The sequence below is a fragment of the Protopterus annectens genome, chromosome 6.part0, assembly GCF_019279795.1.
Source record: "Protopterus annectens isolate FY-2018-M chromosome 6.part0, PAN1.0, whole genome shotgun sequence".
Taxonomy (NCBI): domain Eukaryota; kingdom Metazoa; phylum Chordata; order Ceratodontiformes; family Protopteridae; genus Protopterus; species Protopterus annectens.
Window position 1 is genome coordinate 981,357,951 of NC_056737.1, and position 19,616 is coordinate 981,377,566.

The 19,616-nt window shown below is 49.1% G+C and overlaps 1 protein-coding gene across 1 annotated transcript in view; it reads right to left on the bottom strand.

Annotated features, from left to right (window-relative positions):
• Positions 1 to 19,616, bottom strand: part of YLPM1 (YLP motif containing 1) — a gene marked incomplete in the record, with an annotated part of 1,534,972 nt that overhangs the window by 19,604 nt on the left and 1,495,752 nt on the right. The window contains 1 exon segment of the mRNA XM_044073602.1: positions 12,582 to 12,768. Within this exon segment, the coding sequence (XP_043929537.1) occupies positions 12,622 to 12,768 (147 nt within the window).

Genomic DNA, 19,616 nt, shown 5'->3' on the forward strand with positions numbered 1-19,616 from the left:
TTAACATATGGAACTGACAGTTTTAATGCCCTCATGGTTAAAGTGGCCGAGGTGTATACCTTTCCCCCCCATCTTTCTGAAGCTCTGGAATCTCTCTCTGAGGGTAATGGGTTTTTGGAAGTAGAGGCCTTAATTCCCTTGGGACCCTGTGAAATAGTTTCTGGGTCAGCAGTATGGCTTTTGTATAGGAATTGGTGCGAATCAGGAACCCGGTAATACCTGTCAGGTTTAACAGGAGCTGGAGATAAAGAATCTAGGTTGAGGCTGGCTTCTGTGTACACATCATCTAATATATCCAAGACAGGAGGGATAGCCAGAGGCTTGTGCTGGGGTAGCAAGAGAAAATCCCTGAGCCTTTTCTTGGAATCTGAGTAATCTTGGCCGTCCCACTGAAAGTGTTCCCTCAAAGTATGTAAGGTTTCCCCAAAAGAATAGTCCTCGGGGGGGGGGGGGGGGGGGGGAATGGACTCCTCAGCATCAGAGTCTTCAAAAGGGGAATATGAATATTCCTGGTCCTCAGAATGTTCTGAGGTAATAGAGGCTTGGTCTGAGGAAGGGTATTCTTCCTCCAATCTGGGCCTTTTGTCAGAGGGGGGTTGAGAACCCCTGATAAGAGTAATCAAATCCTCAGCCATTTTGACCATCTGTTTTTTAGGCATGGGGCCTTGAGAGGGGCTCTGTGGAGCTTGTCTTTTAGTTTTCATGGCTGCTTTAGATTTTGTGACAGCCTTAATGGAAAAAGAGGAAGGCCTGAAGACACCTTGAGAAGTGGCAGGCCTGTCTAAGCTCTGAGTTTCCCCGCCAAGAATGGCGTCGGTATCTGTAGTTGGAGTGGGGGCCGAGGAGCCTGCGACCTCGGGCACAGAAGACACCGCTAAAGAAGCGTCATCAGTACTCAGGGGCTGCGTAGGCGCCTCACTGAGAACCGGAGCACCGGTAGCTGGCTTTAGCGTGGTGTCTGTAGAAGTCGCGAACCTCATATGTCGGTCTTTATCTTTGCGTCTTTTACTCAAAACTGGAGTCGGAGTATCCGACGACATAATGTAATTAGAAGTTATGTACTTACCATAACGTTCCATCTGAGTAGATGGATTCATTTGTCTGCAACCTGTGGTTATGGATCCGATATCGGATCCGAACCGGCATGGTTATCCAGCTATGGATCCGAACTCTTAGCTCCTCCCCTCACCCATAATGCCCTGCTCTCCCTACATGACCTCAGATCGAGTTTGCCCTGAATCAAAATACCCTGGAAAGGGTAACACATAATATGCAGGAAACTGACAAGGCCAGGGGGATAGGAGGATGAGTTGCAGACAAATGAATCCACCTACTCAGATGGAACGTTATGGTAAGTACATAACTTCTAAATCTGAAGTAGGAGATTCATTTGTCTGCAACCTGTGGGACAGATTCCCCAGCTACCTGAATCTTGGGCGCCGTCATGGAAGGATATTCTGGAGCACCGCGGAGCCAAAGGATGCTCTACCTCTAGATGTGATATCCAGCTTGTAATGAGAAATACAGGTATGGGATGAAGCCCAAGTGGCTGCTGAACAAATGTCATCCAGAGGAATCCTAGCCTTAAAGGCCGCTGAGGTAGAAACTGACCGGGTCGAATGGGCATGGACTCCCTCCGGTGCGGGCCTCCCAGAAGCTTGATAAGCTAAAAGAATACATTGCGAAATCCAGCTTGACAAGGAGACTTTGGAAATTGGCTTACCCAGACTGAATTTGGCAAAGGAAATGAACAACTGGTCGGATTGCCTATGACCAGCTGTCCTGTTAAGATAAAAACGAAGCTGCCTGTGAACATCCAAGGAATGCAGCTTGTATTCACCCTTGTTTTGATATTTAGGAAAGAAAACAGGGAGGTTAATGGACTGATTAATGCTTGCTTCTGAAGCTACCTTAGGAAGAAAGGAGGGATTGGTCCTGAGGTATCTGTGATCCGGATGGAAGACCAAGTAAGGAGGCTTTATGGATAAGGCTTGAAGTTCCGAAACTCTTTTGGCCGAAGTAATGGCTACTAAAAAAGCAGTCTTGAGGGATAAAAATTTAAGATCTACTGTGGCAGGCTCAAGGGGAGCGGTCAAGGCCTGAAGAACCAAAGAAAGATCCCATGGAGGAACCGCTTGCTTGACAGGGGGTCTAAGGAGAAAGGTGCCTTTTAGGAAGATTTTACACAATTTGGCAGACATAAGTGGTCCAGAGTCATGACCAACAAGATAATGAGAAATGGCTGCAAGCTGCACTTTGACCGTGGAACTACTGGCACCATCATTAAAAAGAGTGGTTAGGAAGTCTAGCACCAGAGGAAGGGGAACGGTGAAGGGATCTAGACCTTGCCGCTCCGCCCAAATGGAGAATCGTTTCCATTTACTGCGGTAAACTTTCCTGGTAGATGGTTTATGAGTCGCTACCAGGATGGCCTTAACGGGGGACGAGATACCAGGAGTCCTAATTAGGAGTGGAACTGGAGCAGCCAAGCAGTCAGCTTCAGGTTGTCCAGATTCGGAGTTGGTAGGTTCGATGAGTGCGATATCAGATCCGGAATGGGATCTAGAATCCAAGGTGGATTCACTGAGTGAGACCTTAGGTAAGGGAACCAGATCTGTCGAGGCCAGAATGGGGCAATGAGGATCATTCTGCACCCCAACCGAGAGGCTTTCTGAAAAACTTGGAGCATCAGAGACAAAGGGGGGTAAGCGTAAAGAAGACCAGGAGGCCAAGCATGCACCAGAGCGTCTCTCGGGGAATCCCCTGGAGGAGGGATTAGAGCGAAAAAACTGTCGCACTTGGTGTTTAAGGGAGACGCAAAGAGATCGCAACAAGGAGTTCCCCACCGTGCGAAGATACGTTTCGCTACTTGAGCATTGAGAAACCACTCGTATGGGGAGAGAATGGTGCGACTGAGCTTGTCCGCAAGGATGTTGGACCGACCCGGAATATGCATTGCAATGAGAAAGCGGTTGGTGGAGATCGCCCATTCCCACACTCTCATGGCTTCTCGACTTAAGGGATAAGACCTGGTTCCCCCCGTTTGTTGATGTACCAGACCACCGACATGTTGTCTGACTGAATCACAATTGTTCACAGGGGAAGAAAGGCCTGAAGTGCTCGCAACGCCAAGAGCACTGCTCTCATCTCTAGAACACTGATATGCAGGGAGGTCTCTGAGTCGTTCCACGTGCTTTGGACCGTCCTGCCTGCAAAATGCCCCCCCCCCACCCGAGGCGGGAGGCGTCCGTGGTCACCGTGGCGAGAGGGGGAGAAGAACAAAAGGGGCGGCCTCCGTGGAGATCCTGTGAGTGGAGCCACCACAACAGGGACCGCTTGCAAGCCTTGCTGATCGCAATGGGATGATGCAGAGGTAGAGCAAGGTAAGACCACTGAACTTGAAGTGTCCACTGAAGGACCCGCATGTTGAACCTGGCGAGTGGAAGAAGAGATATCGCTGCCGCCATGGACCCTAGAGCCCTCAGGACCAATTCCGCCGCAACAGAGCTGGAGTGGAGGATGGCCCGCACCTGGAGTCGGAGATTCTGAACTCTGTCGGCTGTGAGGAAGGCTCTTAACTCCCTCGTGTCTAACCTGGCACCTATAAAATCTATCAACTGAGTAGGGGCCAGGTTGGATTTTGCTACATTTATCGTGATGCCCAGGCGGGGAGCTAGATGAAGAAAGGAGTCTCGCGCCAATGATAGTAGATGCCTTGTTGGGGCGGTAAGAAGCCAGTTGTCCAGGTACGGGAAGACCTGCACCCCCTGAAGCCTCAGGTGGGCCGCAACCACTGCTAATACTTTGGTGAACACCCTGGGGGCTGTGGTGAGACCAAAGGGAAGGACCTGAACTGGTAGTGACTGGCTCCCAGCCGGAAGCGAAGAAACCTCCTGGAACGTCTGTCCATTAGTATGTGGTAGTACGCATCCTTGAGGTCTATAGAGCACATCCAGTGATTCTCTCCCAGAAGGGGAGGATGCATTGCAAGGTGACCATCCGGAACTTCTCCTTGGGAACTGCCAGGTTTAACAGGGACAGGTCTAAAATTGGTCTTAGGTCCCCCGTCTTTTTGGCACTAAAAGAACCTGGAGTAGAACCCTGATCCGATCTGGTCTGGGGACGGGCTGGATGGCTCTTTTCCCCAGCAGATGGCCAATTTCTGCCGGCTGCCTCCCGCTGACCGGGTGGAACGCCGGGAGGGATTTTAATTTTGGAATGTGATGAAAGGGGATCTTGTATCCTCTGGATATATCGGAGGACCCAGCGGTCTGATGTTATGGACTCCCATGCCGCTGGGTGCTCCGACGCCCCCGACTGCCTCCAGAGTGGAGCAGTCGGGCAACCCTCAGGAGCTGCTGCGGGCCGTTCAGAAAAAGGTTCTCTGGACCCGAAGTTCCTGGGAGCCCCTCTGCCCCTGGGGCGTCCTCCCTGTCCTCCTCTGCCACGGCAGAACTGGTTGTCCGGAGCGGGTTGGGATTGCTGCGACTTCCGGAACCACATCTTCTTCTGGCCCTTTTGGTTCCTAGAGTAGCACCTCTGGGGCACAGAGAAGCGGATTCCGACGGCAGACAGCGTCTTCCCGTCCTTTTCGCTCTGGGTCAAGGTGTCGCGAACAGTTTTGCCAAAAAGGGCAGAACCATCAAAGGGGCTGAAGGACGCCTTGAAGGGCTCCGTGAAATCGCAATGGCGGAGCCAGGCCTGGCGTCTAGTGACTAGGCCTACTCCTGCAGCTCTAGCGCTCCCTCAGTAGCATGGGACAGCAACCGCATAGAGGTATTCGTCACAGACCGAAGAGTGGCCATACGGGTGGAGTGCAAAAGTTTGTCCTCCTCCGACATGGACTCTGGGGGGGATGCAGCATACTCTTTAATAAGATCGCGCTGCATCCTGATAACATGTGCCAGGTAGTTGAGCGACCTCACTGAGAAGGTCGCTGAACTAAACATTCGCTTCCCCAAGCGGTCCATCATCCGAGACTCCTTGCTCGGAGGATGGACTGAGGGACTCTCCTGGGCGAGTTCCCTCTTGGTGGCTGCTGCCGTCAACATGGCATCTACCAGGGGGCCCCTTACTCCAGTGGGCACGGTCTGCAGGGGGGCTAAGGACTCGGTCTGGCCATTTGGGGATTGGCTCCACGGCGTCCGGTTCCTTCCACGCCCTGGTGGCAATAAGGTCCACCAGGGGGTCGGCAGGAGGGGACACCCAAGAGGTAGACAGGCCCGCTTCGAATGCCTCCAAGAACACGGACTCGTCCGAGGAAGACTTGGGGGCAGACCACCCCCCCCCCCTTATGCGAAGCATTTCCATGATGTCTCCAAAGGAGACATCCTCGGGGGGTGATCTTGGGGAGTCTTCCCCTTCCTCCAAATCCATGTCTTCAGCTAAAGACTTGGGGGAGTCTATGTGCCTCCTTTTACACGTATGCTTGCAAGGAGCTTCCTCGGGGGGGGGGGGGCTGTCCGAGGAGCCCTCGCAAGCAGTGTCTTGTTCCAATGGAACAGCTTGGGGCACTGAAGCGGGCTGTCCCAGCGGCCGGATGGTGGAAGCCTGACCCAATGCAGATGGAGCGCGGGACGGAGCCGAAGCAAGTGCCGGGGGTCCAGAAGCCCCCAACAGAGCCCTCTCCACTACATCAAAAGCCGAGGGGGAGCCAGCCTCGACCAAAGGATCCGAAAGTCGGCTCCCCCTCGGATCCGAAGAGTGGACCGGAGCAGGCCCCGAGACACTCAGATCCGAGGGACCAGTGCGCTCCAACACAGACGGCGCCGAAGGCACACTGAGTCCCCCGGATCCGAAGCTCGGAGCCAGGCTCCGAGAGGTCGGATCCGAAACACTCGAGGGCAGGGTCGGATCCGAAGTGCCTAATACTATCGGCGCCGACCCACCCCCGGCTCCGAAGCTGCCCGGCTCCGAACCCGGGTAGCGGGTCGGAGAAGGAGCTACAGGCTTGAAAAATGGGGTCGAGCTCCCCCCCAGAGGGAGGGGGAGAGGCAGGAGCACTCCCATCTGCATCTGGGCCTGGATGAACCTTCTCAGCATCCGGTCCAGATCGGCGTCGGAAAGGCTATACGTAGATCTCGAAGAGGCTACCGAGGTAGGCCTTGAGTGCCTCCTCGATAGCCTCGACGGAGATCGGGTCTCCTCCTCCTCAGGCCCCGTTGAAAAGCAGACTGGAGACCGGAGCCGAAGGGGGGGGGGGGAGCCAGCAGCCAAGGAGGCCGGAGGAGAAGCCCGCTTAGCTGGCGGGGCCGAAACGGAGGTCTCGGCCCGCCGCTTGTGGTGCTTCTCTCTCCGATCCTTTTTTCTTGCCTCTCTCTCCTCCAACCCAGCAGCGGGAAGTTGAGTCCCAGGTGGAGGAGGGGGAGCAGGCGAGGAGGGAACCGAAGGCACAGTACCCACCACAGGAGCGGGAGCCGAAGCCGAGTCCGGGGGTAGAAGTCCCGCCAGGAACAGCTTCGACCTCCACTCCTTCAATGCCCTGGGGTTGAACCCTGCACAAATGGAACATCCAGAAGTGAGGTGTTCAACCCCAAGCCATCGAACGCACCGAGTGTGGCCATCAGCAGGTGAAAGCTTATGGCCACACTCGGAGCACTTCGAAAATATTGCCTTAGGGGCTTCTGACATAACTAAAGTCTTTTAAAAGACAGAGAACTAGTACTAAACTAGCACACACACAAGGCCCCGAACAGCACACTCGAACAGAAACTCCGACCAGCGAGGGGAGGGTATAAACTTAAAGTTTTAAAAGTAAAAATTTAAAACTGAAACTATCAAAAGATTAAGGGAAACCTAACACAATCACTCAAAACTAACTACAAAAATTCAAATTAAAGCTTTTTTTAGATAATAACAATCACTTAGCTGAAGAGCTCAGACGATCCAAGACCTGGTTACCAGAGCGGCAAACTAGATCTGAGGTCATGTAGGGAGAGCAGGGCATTATGGGTGAGGGGAGGAGCTAAGAGCTCGGATCCATAGCTGGATAACCATGCCGGTTCGGATCCGATATCGGATCCATAACCACAGGTTGCAGACAAATGAATCTCCTACTTCAGATTTAAATTTTTTACCAAAATAGTGTTGGGCAAACTCCGCCCGACGCTTAATAGTGCGTTTGTTGAATCTAGCACAAAAACGGCAGGCCGAGACGTCGTGGTCTGGGCCTAAGCAAGGAATACAGAAGGAATGGAAATACTTATGCGGTATTTGCTTCCCACATGAAATGCAATTATTAACTTTGTCTGACATCAGTCTGAGGCAACAAAAGTTTCCCCACCGGGGTACTTAGCTTTCAAGAAGACTTCGGCTGAAATATTTTTGTAAATCTCAGGAGCTGGCCGACCGGCACTTGCGAACTGCTTCGGGCACCGCGCGGCAAGAAAGACGGAAGAAAATGGCGTCGGCTTGTTCTTTTATACCCCTGCCGCACTGATGTCAGGGAAGAAGCGACAACCGACGCCGGACCTAGACTTTGGAATTCGGCCGACCGAGGATCCGCCTGACGGCAGGATAACCCATCTGTTATGACTGCAGCTGTATGCACGATGAACATCTGCTTTTGCTTAGGGCACCGCGCGGCAAGAAAGACTGAAGAAAATGGCGTCGGCTGCATCTTTTATACCCCTGGCGCACTGTCATCAGGGAAGAGGCGACAGCAACCGACGCCAGACCTAGACTTTGGAATTCAGGCCGACTGAGGGTAGCCTGCCAGCTGGATAACCCAAGTGTAATGACGGCAACAGTGAAACACGAAGAACATGTGCAGTATCATCTCCCCTTCGTTACAGGGTGAGGGGAAGAAAGTGGGTAGATGAATGGATTGGTTCAGAGACAGGTTATTGACCACCTTAGGCATAAAAGAGGGGTTGGTTCGCATGGGGCACCCTGTCTTTGTGGAAGATGTAGGGGGGACAGACCATTAAGGCCTGCAATTCTGACACACTTCTGGCTGAAGTGATGGCCAACAACAGGACCGCCTTCCATGTACACATATGTAAGGAAGAGGCCCCAGCCGGTTCAAAGGGGTGTTGAGTTAATTTCTCCAGGACGTAGTTAAGGTCCCACGGCGGAGGGATAGGTTTCTTGGGTGGTCTCATGTGCAAGACTCCTTTAAGGAAGAGCTTTACTTCGAGCCTGGCCAGCAAGGGGGGTTCCAGGGGCAGGCAGCTGATATGGCAGAGAGGTGAACTTCTACAGAATAAGAAAGTCCACTTTGTATCAACTGACACAAGTAGTTTAGAACCAATGGAATCTCTGCAGAGCAAGGGTCCCTTCCCTGGTGCAGACACCATTTTGCAAATATTTCCCACTTAGCCAGGTAAGATTTTCTGGTGGTAGGTTTCCTTGCCTCCCTTAGGACAAAAAGCATGCCCTCTGAGTAGTGCTTTCTGAACGGGATCAAAAGTTTATCACCCACAAAGTCAGAGGCAACATATGTAAGTGCGGGTGTAGGCGAGTTCCTTTGTCTTGTGTCAGTAGGCCCATCTTGTAGGGTAACGAAGTGATTGCCCTTGGCTAGTTTGTGAAGTAGGGGGAACCAGTGTTGCCTTGGCCAGTAGGGAGTCACTAACAAGATTGTTGGTTTGTCCCTCTGAATTTTCAGGAGTAGTTTCTGAATCAGTGGGAATGGTGGGAAGGCATAAAGGAACTTCCCCTCCCAAGAGATGCTGAAAGCGTCCAATGTCCATGCTAGAGGGGAGAGGGTTTTTGAGCAGAACATCTGCAATTGCACTGTTCTGGGGGTAGGCAAACAGGTCTATTTGTGGAGCACCCCACTGGTGGACTATGTCGTGGAAGACCTATGTCGTGGAAGACCTCCATCCATTCGTGCTGAGGAGAGGAGGTCCTGCTCAGATCATCTGCTTGCTGGTTGTCCTGTGAGGGAATGTAGGCTGCCTGCAGGACTAAGTTGATATGAGAGGCTAAGTCCCACATCAAGCAGGGTTAGTCTGCACAGCTGATAGGGCTTTGTTCCTCCCGTTTGTTTAGATATCAGATCACCGTGGTGTTGTCGGTGACCATCTGGAGCTCCCCTGGAACCAGAAAAGGGGGGGGGGGGGTTGAAGGTCTTTAGAGCTAAGAAAACTACTGTCATTTCCTGACACTGATGTGCTTGGCCTGAGGAGAGGGATGGCACTTTTCTTGAATTCTCTAAGAGGCTGGGATTGCTCCCCAACCTAAATCTGAGGCATCTGTATGCATTACTTGGGTTGGGGTTAGAGGTTGTAGTGGGGGCCCTGGGTTCAGCTGCACTTGTCTGATCCAGCAGCTGATTTCTGTTTTCAGACAGGGAAGGAGGGGAATTGTCCTGCTCTAGGGAATGTAGGTGTTGGGACCAGACGTTCTTCAGGAACCACTGTAGCTTGCGCATGTGCATTCTTGCCAGTGGTAGCATGGGGATGGTTGCTGCCATTAAACCCAAGAGACAAAGAAATTGCCTTGCCGTCACCTTTTCAGATAGTAGGGCTTCCTGGAAATGGGAAGTCAAAGAAAGAACCCTGTGCTGTGTGAGAAAGGCCTTCATTGTGTCTGTTCTGATTCTGCAGCCTAGGAAAATCTTGCCCTGGCCTGGGATCAGAGTGGATTTGAGGAGGTTGACAGTGAATCCTAGATTCTGCAGAAGAGAAATTTTGAAATGTAGATGTTTTAATAGAGCATCACTGGACTCTGCCAGTATCAGGATGTTGGCAGATAAGGGTAAATTTGTATACCCTGAGCTCTGCAAAAGGAAATGGCTGGGGCTAGGCACTTTGTAAAGACTCGGGGGCCCGTGGATAAACCAAAGGGCAAGGCAGTAAACTGGAAATGAAAGGCAGGTCCAGAGAAGTGCAGGAATTGTCTGTGGGAATTCCTGACGGGTATGTATAGGTAGGCCTCCTTTAGGTCCAGAGTGGCCATGAAGGCCCTGGCTGGAATAACAGGAAGCAGGGTGGGAAGAGAGAGCATTTTGAAAGAAGGTACCTGAAGATGGAGGTTTAGATTGGACAGGTCTAAGATGGGTCTCCAGGGTCCATCTTTTTTGTGGACCAGGAAGAGGCGGGAACATATATCCTTTCCTTTCTGTCTTGGAGGTACAGGTTCTTTTGGTGCCTAGCTGTGAAAGGTCTGCCAAAACTTGTGGCATGAGATGGGCCTGTTTTTTTTGGGTGAAGAGGAATGCCTCTTATGGGTGGCTTCTCTTTCCAGGATAGGAAGTACCCTTTTTGGGTCATGTTTAAGACCCACTGGTCTGAAGTGATGGATTGCCAAAGGGGAAGAAAGTGGGAAAGGCGGGCTGAGAGGGGAAGGTGGGCAAGGCAGTCACACATTACTGGGGCTTCCTGTGTCCTGAAAGGGCTGTCTGGGTTGATGTGGTGGAGCAGAGGGTCTGGAGGAGGTAGGTCTTCTAGCCCCTCTCCTAGACCTGGAAGAGGAGGTGGAGGAACGAGGAGTATGTCTCACAAAAGTGGCCATAGCAGGGTAGTTCCTATAACACTTGTGGATGGGCGACACCAGCAAATGCTTGATGTCCTGAAGTTTTTTGCTTTTTCTTGTAGATTTTTAAAAATGTCAGCAGATTACTTCCCCAAGAAGAATATTGTGGTCCAGAGGAGCATCCAGGATCTTCGACTTGAAATCCTCAGGGAGGTTCTGGAGTCTTAGCCATGAGTACCCCCTGAGGGGCGAAGATGCTGCTTCAGACCTGGTGGATGCTTCTGCAGCATCGTAGCTGCATCTGACAGAATGCCTGGCTACCTGCTGGGCCAATGAAAGTTTGGAGGTGATGTCCGTCTTAATGAGACTGTCAGGCAAGGATGCTAGCAGGGAGGAGGCTTGAGAGACCAAGTCTAATGCATACTTGATCATGTGGGTCTGATAATTCATGGCTCTGAAAGCCAAAGTTGAAGTAATGTATACACTTCTTCCCTGTCCTATCCATATACTTGCTATCTTTGTCAGTGCATAGAAGGGAGGTAGAGGGCAGCAGTCTAGACTGCTTATCTGCAGAGGTGGCAATAACAGCTGGGTCCACCAAGGGTGGTTTAACCAGGAATTTGTGGTCCTCTGGTACGTTATAGAAGCGATCAGGATGCTTAGGGGCCAGAAGCTGGGAGTCTGGAGCCTTAGAAGCAGCGTTGAAGGCATCCAAGTAGGCAGGCAGAACATGCGGTACTGCTGAAGGGGAGGGTGATTTTACTTGCAGCAGCTCAAGTAGCTTTTTTGGGTGTCAGTCATTTGGGACATATTCCATTTAAAGTAATCCTTCATCTTGGTGATGGTTTCACCAAACGTAATGTCTTCGGTGGGGGGAATCCCCCTCCAGATTCCTCATCAGGAGAGTAATATTCCTGGGGGGAAGCTATCTGGGAAACATAAGAAATGGACTCTTCTGAGGATGAAAAGGAAGAATCATGTTCTTCTTCCCTGACTTGAGGTTTCATGGGTGGGAGGGAAGAAGCAGAGGCAGGCCTAGGGCTCAGAAGAGGCAGGGTGGAGGTGGCTGAGGCTGAAGGCCTGAGAGCCATAAAGGCCTGCATGACAGAAGAAGTGAAGGCCTGCCAATCTGGTGTGGCTTCTGAGGAGGTGGAGATGTGTTTAGTTATCTGCTTCTTTTTGGCTGGAAGTACAGTGTGGCCTGGCATCGGGTTTGGACAGTAACACATCTGAAGTCTGGATCCCGGCCAGAGGTACCACCGACACTGGTTCCCCCTCAACATCGACAGTCAATGTCTGGATAAGCTCTGAGGATGTGCTGGTCATCAGCTGCGAAATGGCTTCCTCGAGGGACGTTGCCGCAGTCGACAGATCCGTTAAGCATGCCTCAACCCCTAGATCTGCAGCTAGCGGTGTGTCGGGAAGCGGCGTGGCAGGTGAGGAAGCCTAGGAACCTTGGCCTTCTTGTGTGGAGGTTTGGTTGCGGCCTCCGATGCAGGATCCATCCTAAGGGCTAATCGCTTAAGGCACTGGTTCTCAAGGTAGAGGTTTAACGCGGCTAGATGGCTACACAAGGTCTTAGGCACAAACGACTGACAAACAGCGCAGGAGGAGTGCTCGTGTTCCCGCCTAGGCAAAAAACACACCTGTCATGGGCGTCTTTATGGGGTATCTGGCACCTGCATTGGCACTTTCTCTTTTTTCCTGACATCAGCTAAAGGCTATGACAATCAAGCGTTAACAAGAACAATTGGCAAAAAAACAAGAAAATTAGAAACCCAATGGGTTACTTATCCTTAAGATGCAAAGTCTGTGAAGACGTGATGGTACAATGTGAATGTCGTCTGCGGCTGAAAAGTTCTGAGGATTGTGTGTGCAGACATTACATTTAGGGCCCCTGGTTTATGGCCCTATATGTGACGTCCCACGCACACTGCAACAGCCAAGCTGAAGCTTTTGTATAGGAGCCGACGTATTAGAGTCGCTTGAGGGCAAGAAATCCCACACCTAGAATACTGCAACAAAGGAAAAGAAGAACATCTATTATAATCTTACAATGATGTGTTTCACTAAATGAGCAGCATAGGACCTTTACTAAATACAGTACAGCAAACAGTAGGCAAACAAGTGCAATAATGTAGACTGTATGAGGGAAAACTTACCCAAAAAGATGATGTAAATAAGCATAGTCATTCAGAGACATCAAATGTACTTGGTACGATTTAGAGCTTTTGCTGCTAGCTGGCCACTTTCATCTGTAATCTTTTCCCAGTCTGTTTGCCCAACTACAAATCCAATTGCTCGTTTTCGCTCTGCATCTCTTGTCTCTTCCAGGTCTGCCCACCTTACCTAAAACAGAGAAACAATAATTAAGTATTTTTTTTCAGTTCCAGCATTAACAGAAGATACCACAGGAAAAACAGGAAAGAGATTGGGGGGGGGGGGTACCTTGCAGAATTTTGAGAACACTGACTACCAAAAAACAACTGCCCATAAATAACCAAGCCACAAAAAGAAACTGAGATTGTTGGAAGCGGAAGAGATTGTTAGTGTCTGCTTCTTCCTATTTCAGGTAATCATCATGATAAATCCATCCAGCTGAAACATTCCCAGTTATTAATCTAGATGGGTAATTACCCAGTGGATAAGAGCTGAAGTCAGCATGTATAATTTGTTTGCGAATAAAACTGCTGTTTAGAAGAGCAATGTTCAGACAGTTCTAACTTAAGACATAGTTCCTTAATCACATTCTGATATTTACCATCTTATAAACTGAACACTTTCTTTCTGCATGTTGCCATACACTGCTAATATGGCAACATTAACTCACATTTAGTTCCATGTGAGGATGCTGAAAGTACTACTTCAGTGCATAACATCTTGGAACATAACTCCATTCATGGTGGCTATATGATTCTAGAAGATTTAAGGTCTGACCTACTGGCTCAATGGGCACTTCAGTTTAACAGCCAGGGAGGCCCGACTTCACACACTTTTACAAAGTGGTAAAACAGAATGTATGAGAAGGAAAGAATAGTTGTGTAAAACCTTACCATAACCATAGATGTCCTTCTCTTCCATGTTGCAGTATTCTAGTAGTGCGATTTTCTGCCCTCAGGCGACTCATATGTCAGCTCCTATACAAAAGCTTCAGCTTGCCTGTTGCAGTGTGCATGGGACGTCACACGTAGGCCATAAACCAAGGGCCTTAAATGTGACGTCTGCACACACAATCCTCAAAACCTGAAGGCCAGCAGGCAGACAAAACGGGCCCTGCAGGAGGAATGCCAGTGGTTTTCAGGTGTGTGACCTGGGGACCTACTGTACAGTGGATAGGACAGGTAAGGGAAAAGAGCTGAGGGGACTGGTGGGTGGGAAGGAATACTGCAACATGGAAAAGAAGGACATCTACGGTTATGGTAAGATTTTACACAACTATTCTATGTCCTCCTATTCCTATGTTGTAGTATTCTAGTAGTGGGAGCATACTATAGCTTATGCGGATGAGGGGGTGGTGGTATTTGAAGAGGATTCAACCAGATCCTGGAGGATTGCCCGGGTGAATCCTGCTCTAGCTCTAGAAATTTGGTCCAGCTTATAATGTTGGGTGAAAGTGTGGATAGTGGCCCATGACGCTGCTTCTAAAATGGATGCCGGTCTAGACCTTTCATGAAGGCCCTGGAGGTGGCCACCGGACTAGTGGAATAAGCCTTTACTCCCACTGGAGGGACCTTTCCATGGAGGGAGTAACGAAGGCAAACAGTTTTCCTAATCCAGCATGCAATGGTTTGCTTGGAGACTGCCTTGTCCAGGGTTCTAAGGTGAAAGGAGACAAAGAGAGCTGGTCACGTTTCCTAATGATTTTAGTTTTGTCCAGGTAGAATCTTAACTGCCTGTGCACGTCCAATGAGTGCAGAAGTTTCTCCCCTTCAATAAAGGGGGAGGGAAAGAAAGTGGGTAACTGGATAGATTGGTTAAGAGACAGGTCACTGACCACCTTGGGCATAAAAGAAGAGTTGGTTCACAGGGAAACCCTGTATTTGTGGAAGATGGTGTGTGTGTGTGTGTGTGTGTGGGGGGGGGGGGGGGGAGGCCATTAAGGCCTGCAACTCTGACAACCTTCTGGCTGAGGTGATGGCCACCAGCAGGACCATCTTCCATGTACACATCTGTAGGGAGGAGGCCCAGCCAGTTCAAAAGGGTGCTGGATTACTTTCTCTAAGATGTAGTTCAGGTCCCAGGGTGGAGGGATAGGTTTCTTTGGTGGTCTCATATGTAACACCCCTTTAAGGAAGAGCTTTACGTCGAGTCTGGCTAGCAAGGGGGGTCGAGGGGCAGGCAGGCTGATATCGCAGAAAGGTGTACTTTGAAGAATAAGAGAGTCCACCTTTAATCAACTGACAGACGAAGGACAGAACCAGGGGATCTCAGCAAAGCAATGGTCCCTTTCCCTTGCACAGACACCATTTAGTAAATCTTTCCCACTTAGACAGGTACCATTTTCTGGTGGTAGGTTTCCTTGTCTCTCTTAGGACAGAAAGCACTTCCTCTGAGTAGTGGTGTCTGAAAGGGATTAAAGGTTTATCACCCACAGAGTCAGGGACATCTGCAAGTGTGGGTGTAAAAGAGTTCCTTTGTCTTGTATCAGTAGGTCCACCTTGAAGGGTATCTTGAAGTGATGGCCCTTGGCTAGTTTGTGAAGTAGGGGGAAAGTACAGTTGTGTAACTTGCCATAAATGTAGATGTTAGAGTGTATTCACTGTTGCAGTCATTACATTTGGTTTATCTGCTTGCAGGTAGCCCTCAGTCGGCCTGATTAACAAAGTCTTGGGTCCTGCGTCGGTTGCTGTCCCTTCTTCCATGATGCCAGGTCCTCAGGGGTATAAAACATGCAGCCAATGCCATTACATCAGTTTTCCTTGCCCCAGATGTCAGGAGCCCCCCCCCCTAATGGGAAGCAATTAAATATAAAATTACAATGACATACCTCAAACAAAAAAGTAAATACACCAAAAAGGCTTTTAAGCATAGTAAAGGAAAGTAGAGGTATAGCCAAAAAAAGTTAGGGGGCTGGAGGGAGGGTAACCAGGACTGCAACAGTGAACACACTCGAACATCTACACATTTATGGTAAGTGTACACAACTGTACTATGTTCTTCGTGTTTCACTGTTGCAGTCATTACATTTGGGTAGATTCCCAAAGCTATGGATGAGACGAGGAATTTAGAGAGCATTAGGACCAGCTATAAGGCCCTGCAAGACTGCAGTGGCAAAGCCAGCTCTGGATTTAGAGAACATTGGCAAATGATAATGCTTGGTGAAAGTATGTACAGAACTCTAGGTAGCAGCTTCTAGGATGCCCCTGGTAGGGACACCTCTGAGAAAGGCTGTGGAGGTAGATGCAGCCCTGGTAGACTGAGGTCTGATCCCCTGGGGGATAGGTTTTCCATTGTGCTTATAGCAGGAATGAATACAATGGCCTATCCATTTAGAAATGGTTTGCTTTGAAATAGCCTTCCCCTCTGCCCTTGCAGCAAATGCCACCAGCAGTTGTTCAGATTTCCTTTGAGGTCAAGTCCTGTCCAAGTAGAATCTAAGTTGACTGTGCACATCAAAGAAATGCAGTATCCATTCCCCTTTGTTCTGTGGATTGGGAAAGAAGGTTGGCAAATGAATGGACTGATTAAGAGCCACACTGGATACCACCTTGGGCATGAAGGATGGATTGGTTCTGAGGGACACCCTGTCCGCATGAAAGATGATGGAAGGCTCCACTGCCATAAGGGCCTGTAATTTAGATACCCTTCTAGCTGAAGTGATTGCTAAAAGAAAAGCTGTTTTCCAAGAAAGAAATTTTAAGTCAGCAGTAGCAGCTGGCTCGAAAGGAGGTAGCGTGTGTTTCTCCAAAACAAAGTTAAGGTCCCAGGCTGGGGTTGGAGCTCTCCTGGGTGGTCTCAAATTTTTGGCCACTCTGAGGAACTGCTTGAACAGTGGATGAGAGAAGAGGGGAGGTTCTGTGTTATAATGAGCTGAAATGGCTGAGGCGTGGATTTTAATGGAGGAAAAAGACAAGCCCTTGTGAAGCACCTCAGTTAAGTATTGTAAAATTTGAGGTATATTGGGCGCTGCTGTGCTCATCCCTTGAAACTGGTTCCAGGCACAGACTCTTTTCCATTTTTCAGCATAAGATTTTCTAGTACTAGGCCTCCTTGCCTCTAAAATGATATCCATCACAGGTTTACTGATGGATGGTAAAGGAGAGATTAAGTAATTAGCCAGGGTGCAAGGTTCAGTGTTAGAAGCTGAGGGTGCTGAATCTGGCTCTCCTGCTGAGACAACAGTAAAGGAGCCTAAAGTAGGTGCCATGGGGGTAACCGTGACACATTGCGCAGGAGGGGGTATCAGTGTTGGCGTGGCCAGTCTGGAGCAATCAAAACCATCCTTGGTTTGTCTTGTTTGATTTTAAGTAGTACTTTGGAGAGCAGAGGACAGAGCATCCACTTTCCAGGCTTGTCTAAGGGGAGTCCTTGTGCAAAATTTGTCCAACTGGTAGTTCTGGGGAGAGGCAAACAGATCTATATCTGGGCTCCCCCATTTGCTTGTCAACATGTTGAAAATCCTTGGCTCCAGTTTCCACTCGTGTGGGTCCATGCGGTTTCTGCTTAGTCCGTCTGCCAGTGTATTTAATTTTCCTGGCAGGAACTGAACTTGTAGGTGCAGTTGAGATCTCAAGGCTGTGTTCCACAATGCCATGGCGAGTCTGCAGAGGGGGTAAGAATGTGTACACACCGTGCTTGTTTATGTACCACATAACAGTGGTGTTGTCCGTCTTTACCATTAGTTGTCCTGGAAGAATGTGGTCCTTGAAGGCTGTCAGAGCATTCTGTACAGCTAACATTTCTTTTTGACTGACATGCAGGTGCATTTGATTTGGGTTCCATTTGCCCTGAATACACTGCCCTGCCAGGTGAGCCCCCCATGCATAGTCTGATGCATCTGCTGTTAGGGTTTGGCAGTAGGGGGTGGTGTGAAAGGTAGTCCCTTGTTTTGGTGGCAGGCCTCTGCCCACCAAAGGAACTCTAGACGTAGGCAAGGCATGATAGGAATCAATGCTTCCAGATCCTGAGAATGTTGACAACATAGGCTTTTTAGACACCACTGTAGTTTCCTCATATGCAGTCTTGCATATGGAATTAGAAGAATGCAGGAGGCCATGAACCCCAGTGCTTGCAGTATTTGTCTTGCAGATAGTTTTTGTGGTCACTTGTTTGAAGTAGGTTGTCAAATTAATTTGTTTCTCTGGCGTGAGGTAAGCCATCTGGGAAGTTGTACTCAAGCTTGGTCCCAGGAATATAATTTGTTGACAGGGTACTAGGTGTGATTTATTTTCGTTTATGGTGTACCCCAGACAAGTTAGAACCCTTTGTACAAAGGCCAGATGATTCAAAAGTATGTCCTGGCTTTCTGCCTGAATTAGACACTCGTCCAGGTATGGGTACATTTGAATACTTCTTTGCCTGCAAAATGCAATAACTAGGGCAAGGCACTTTGTGAATACCCTGGGTGCAGTAGATAAGCCAAAGGACAGTGCAGAGAACTGATAGTGCATGTAGCCTGCTTTGAAGCATAGGTATCTTCTGCAAGATTCCCTGATTGGGATGTGCAGGTATGCTTCTTTTAAATCTAGTGTTGCCAACCAGGCATCTTTGCCTAGCATAGGAAGTAATTGGTGAAGAGTCAGCATCTTGAACTTTGGAATCTCCAAAAAGGTGTAGTAGGAGTAGACAGGTCCAGGATAGGATGCCATGAATTGTCTTTTCTGGGTACCAGGAAAAGTCTAGAGTAGAAATTTTGTCCCTTTTCTTCTTCTGGTACCAGTTGAATAGCCCCCATGCTTAACAGAGAAAGTACTTGTTTTGGGGCCTCTGCCCACTAATTTGGAGGTAGGTCTGGCCACCCGCTTAGCGTTGGCAACGTGTGGAAGTGAAATCTGTATCCCTGGGACACTATTTAAAACCCATTTGTCCTGGGTAATGAGTTCCCAATTCTTTGCATGAAGAGCAATCTTTTCCCCCAAAGGGGTAGTCAGTTGATAAGTGTTTGGAAAATTTAAAAGTCATTGAGACAGTTTACCATAGGGGGGAGTCTTATTACTCCCAGATTTGGAAGTGGAGGCCCCCCACTGCTTAGTCCTGTGCGTCCCCTGGGACTGAAACCTGGGGTTTTTGCTGTGTCTGGGTTTGGCTTGAGAAGACCTGGAAGGGGCTGGAACGGACCAATTCTTAGAGGGCCAGTGCCTATTAAATCTAGAAGGCTGAACTTATAAGAAATATTTAAAAGACTGCATAGATTTAGCTTTATCTTCCATCTTTTTAAGAACTTCCTCAGCCTTGTTGCCAAATAGGCGGTCCTGATTTAAGGGAGCATCCAACAATGTAACTTTAACATGATCAGGCAAAGATTGCTCCTTAAGCCAAGCATACCTTCTGAGCACAGACCCAGTAAAAGCAGCCCTGCAAGAGGTCTCTATAGAATCAAAACCACATTGCAAAGCATGTTTTCTAAATTGTTCAGCAGAATGCATTAAATCCTGTAATTCTTTATTTTCCACACAGTCTGGAATCAACATCATTTTCTGTTTAAGCAACCCAATAACACGTTGCTGATACTTTAACATATGAAACTGGCAGTTTAAAGCCCTAATAGCCAAGGTTGTAGAAGTATAAACCTTCTTACCCCATCTATCCAGCTCCCAGGGGCCCAGAGAAGTAAATATTGTGGGAAAAAATTTCCAGGGAATTGTTATGGCTAGGCTTGCATAGGCCTTGGGGCCGATAGCCTAGTACCAACCTATGAACCTATCAGAAGGGGTAGGATTTTTAGCTGTAGAAGCCTTAATGCCCTTGGGCCCCTGTGAAATAGTTTCTGGATCTGTAATAGGATTTTTAAAAAGGAACTTGTGTGACCCAGGGACCCTGCAGTATCGGTCAGATTTTCTGGGAGCAGGAGGCAAGGAATCAGGGATCAAACTAGATTCCGAAAAAGCATCAACAATGTCTAGTACTGGAGAAATAGCTAAAGGCCTATGCTGAGGCAGAAGTAAGAAATCCCTAAGCCTCTTTTTTGAATCAGAAAAATCCTGGCTTTCCCAGTGGAAATGCTCCCTTAAAGTATGTAAGGTTACCCCCCAAAAAAA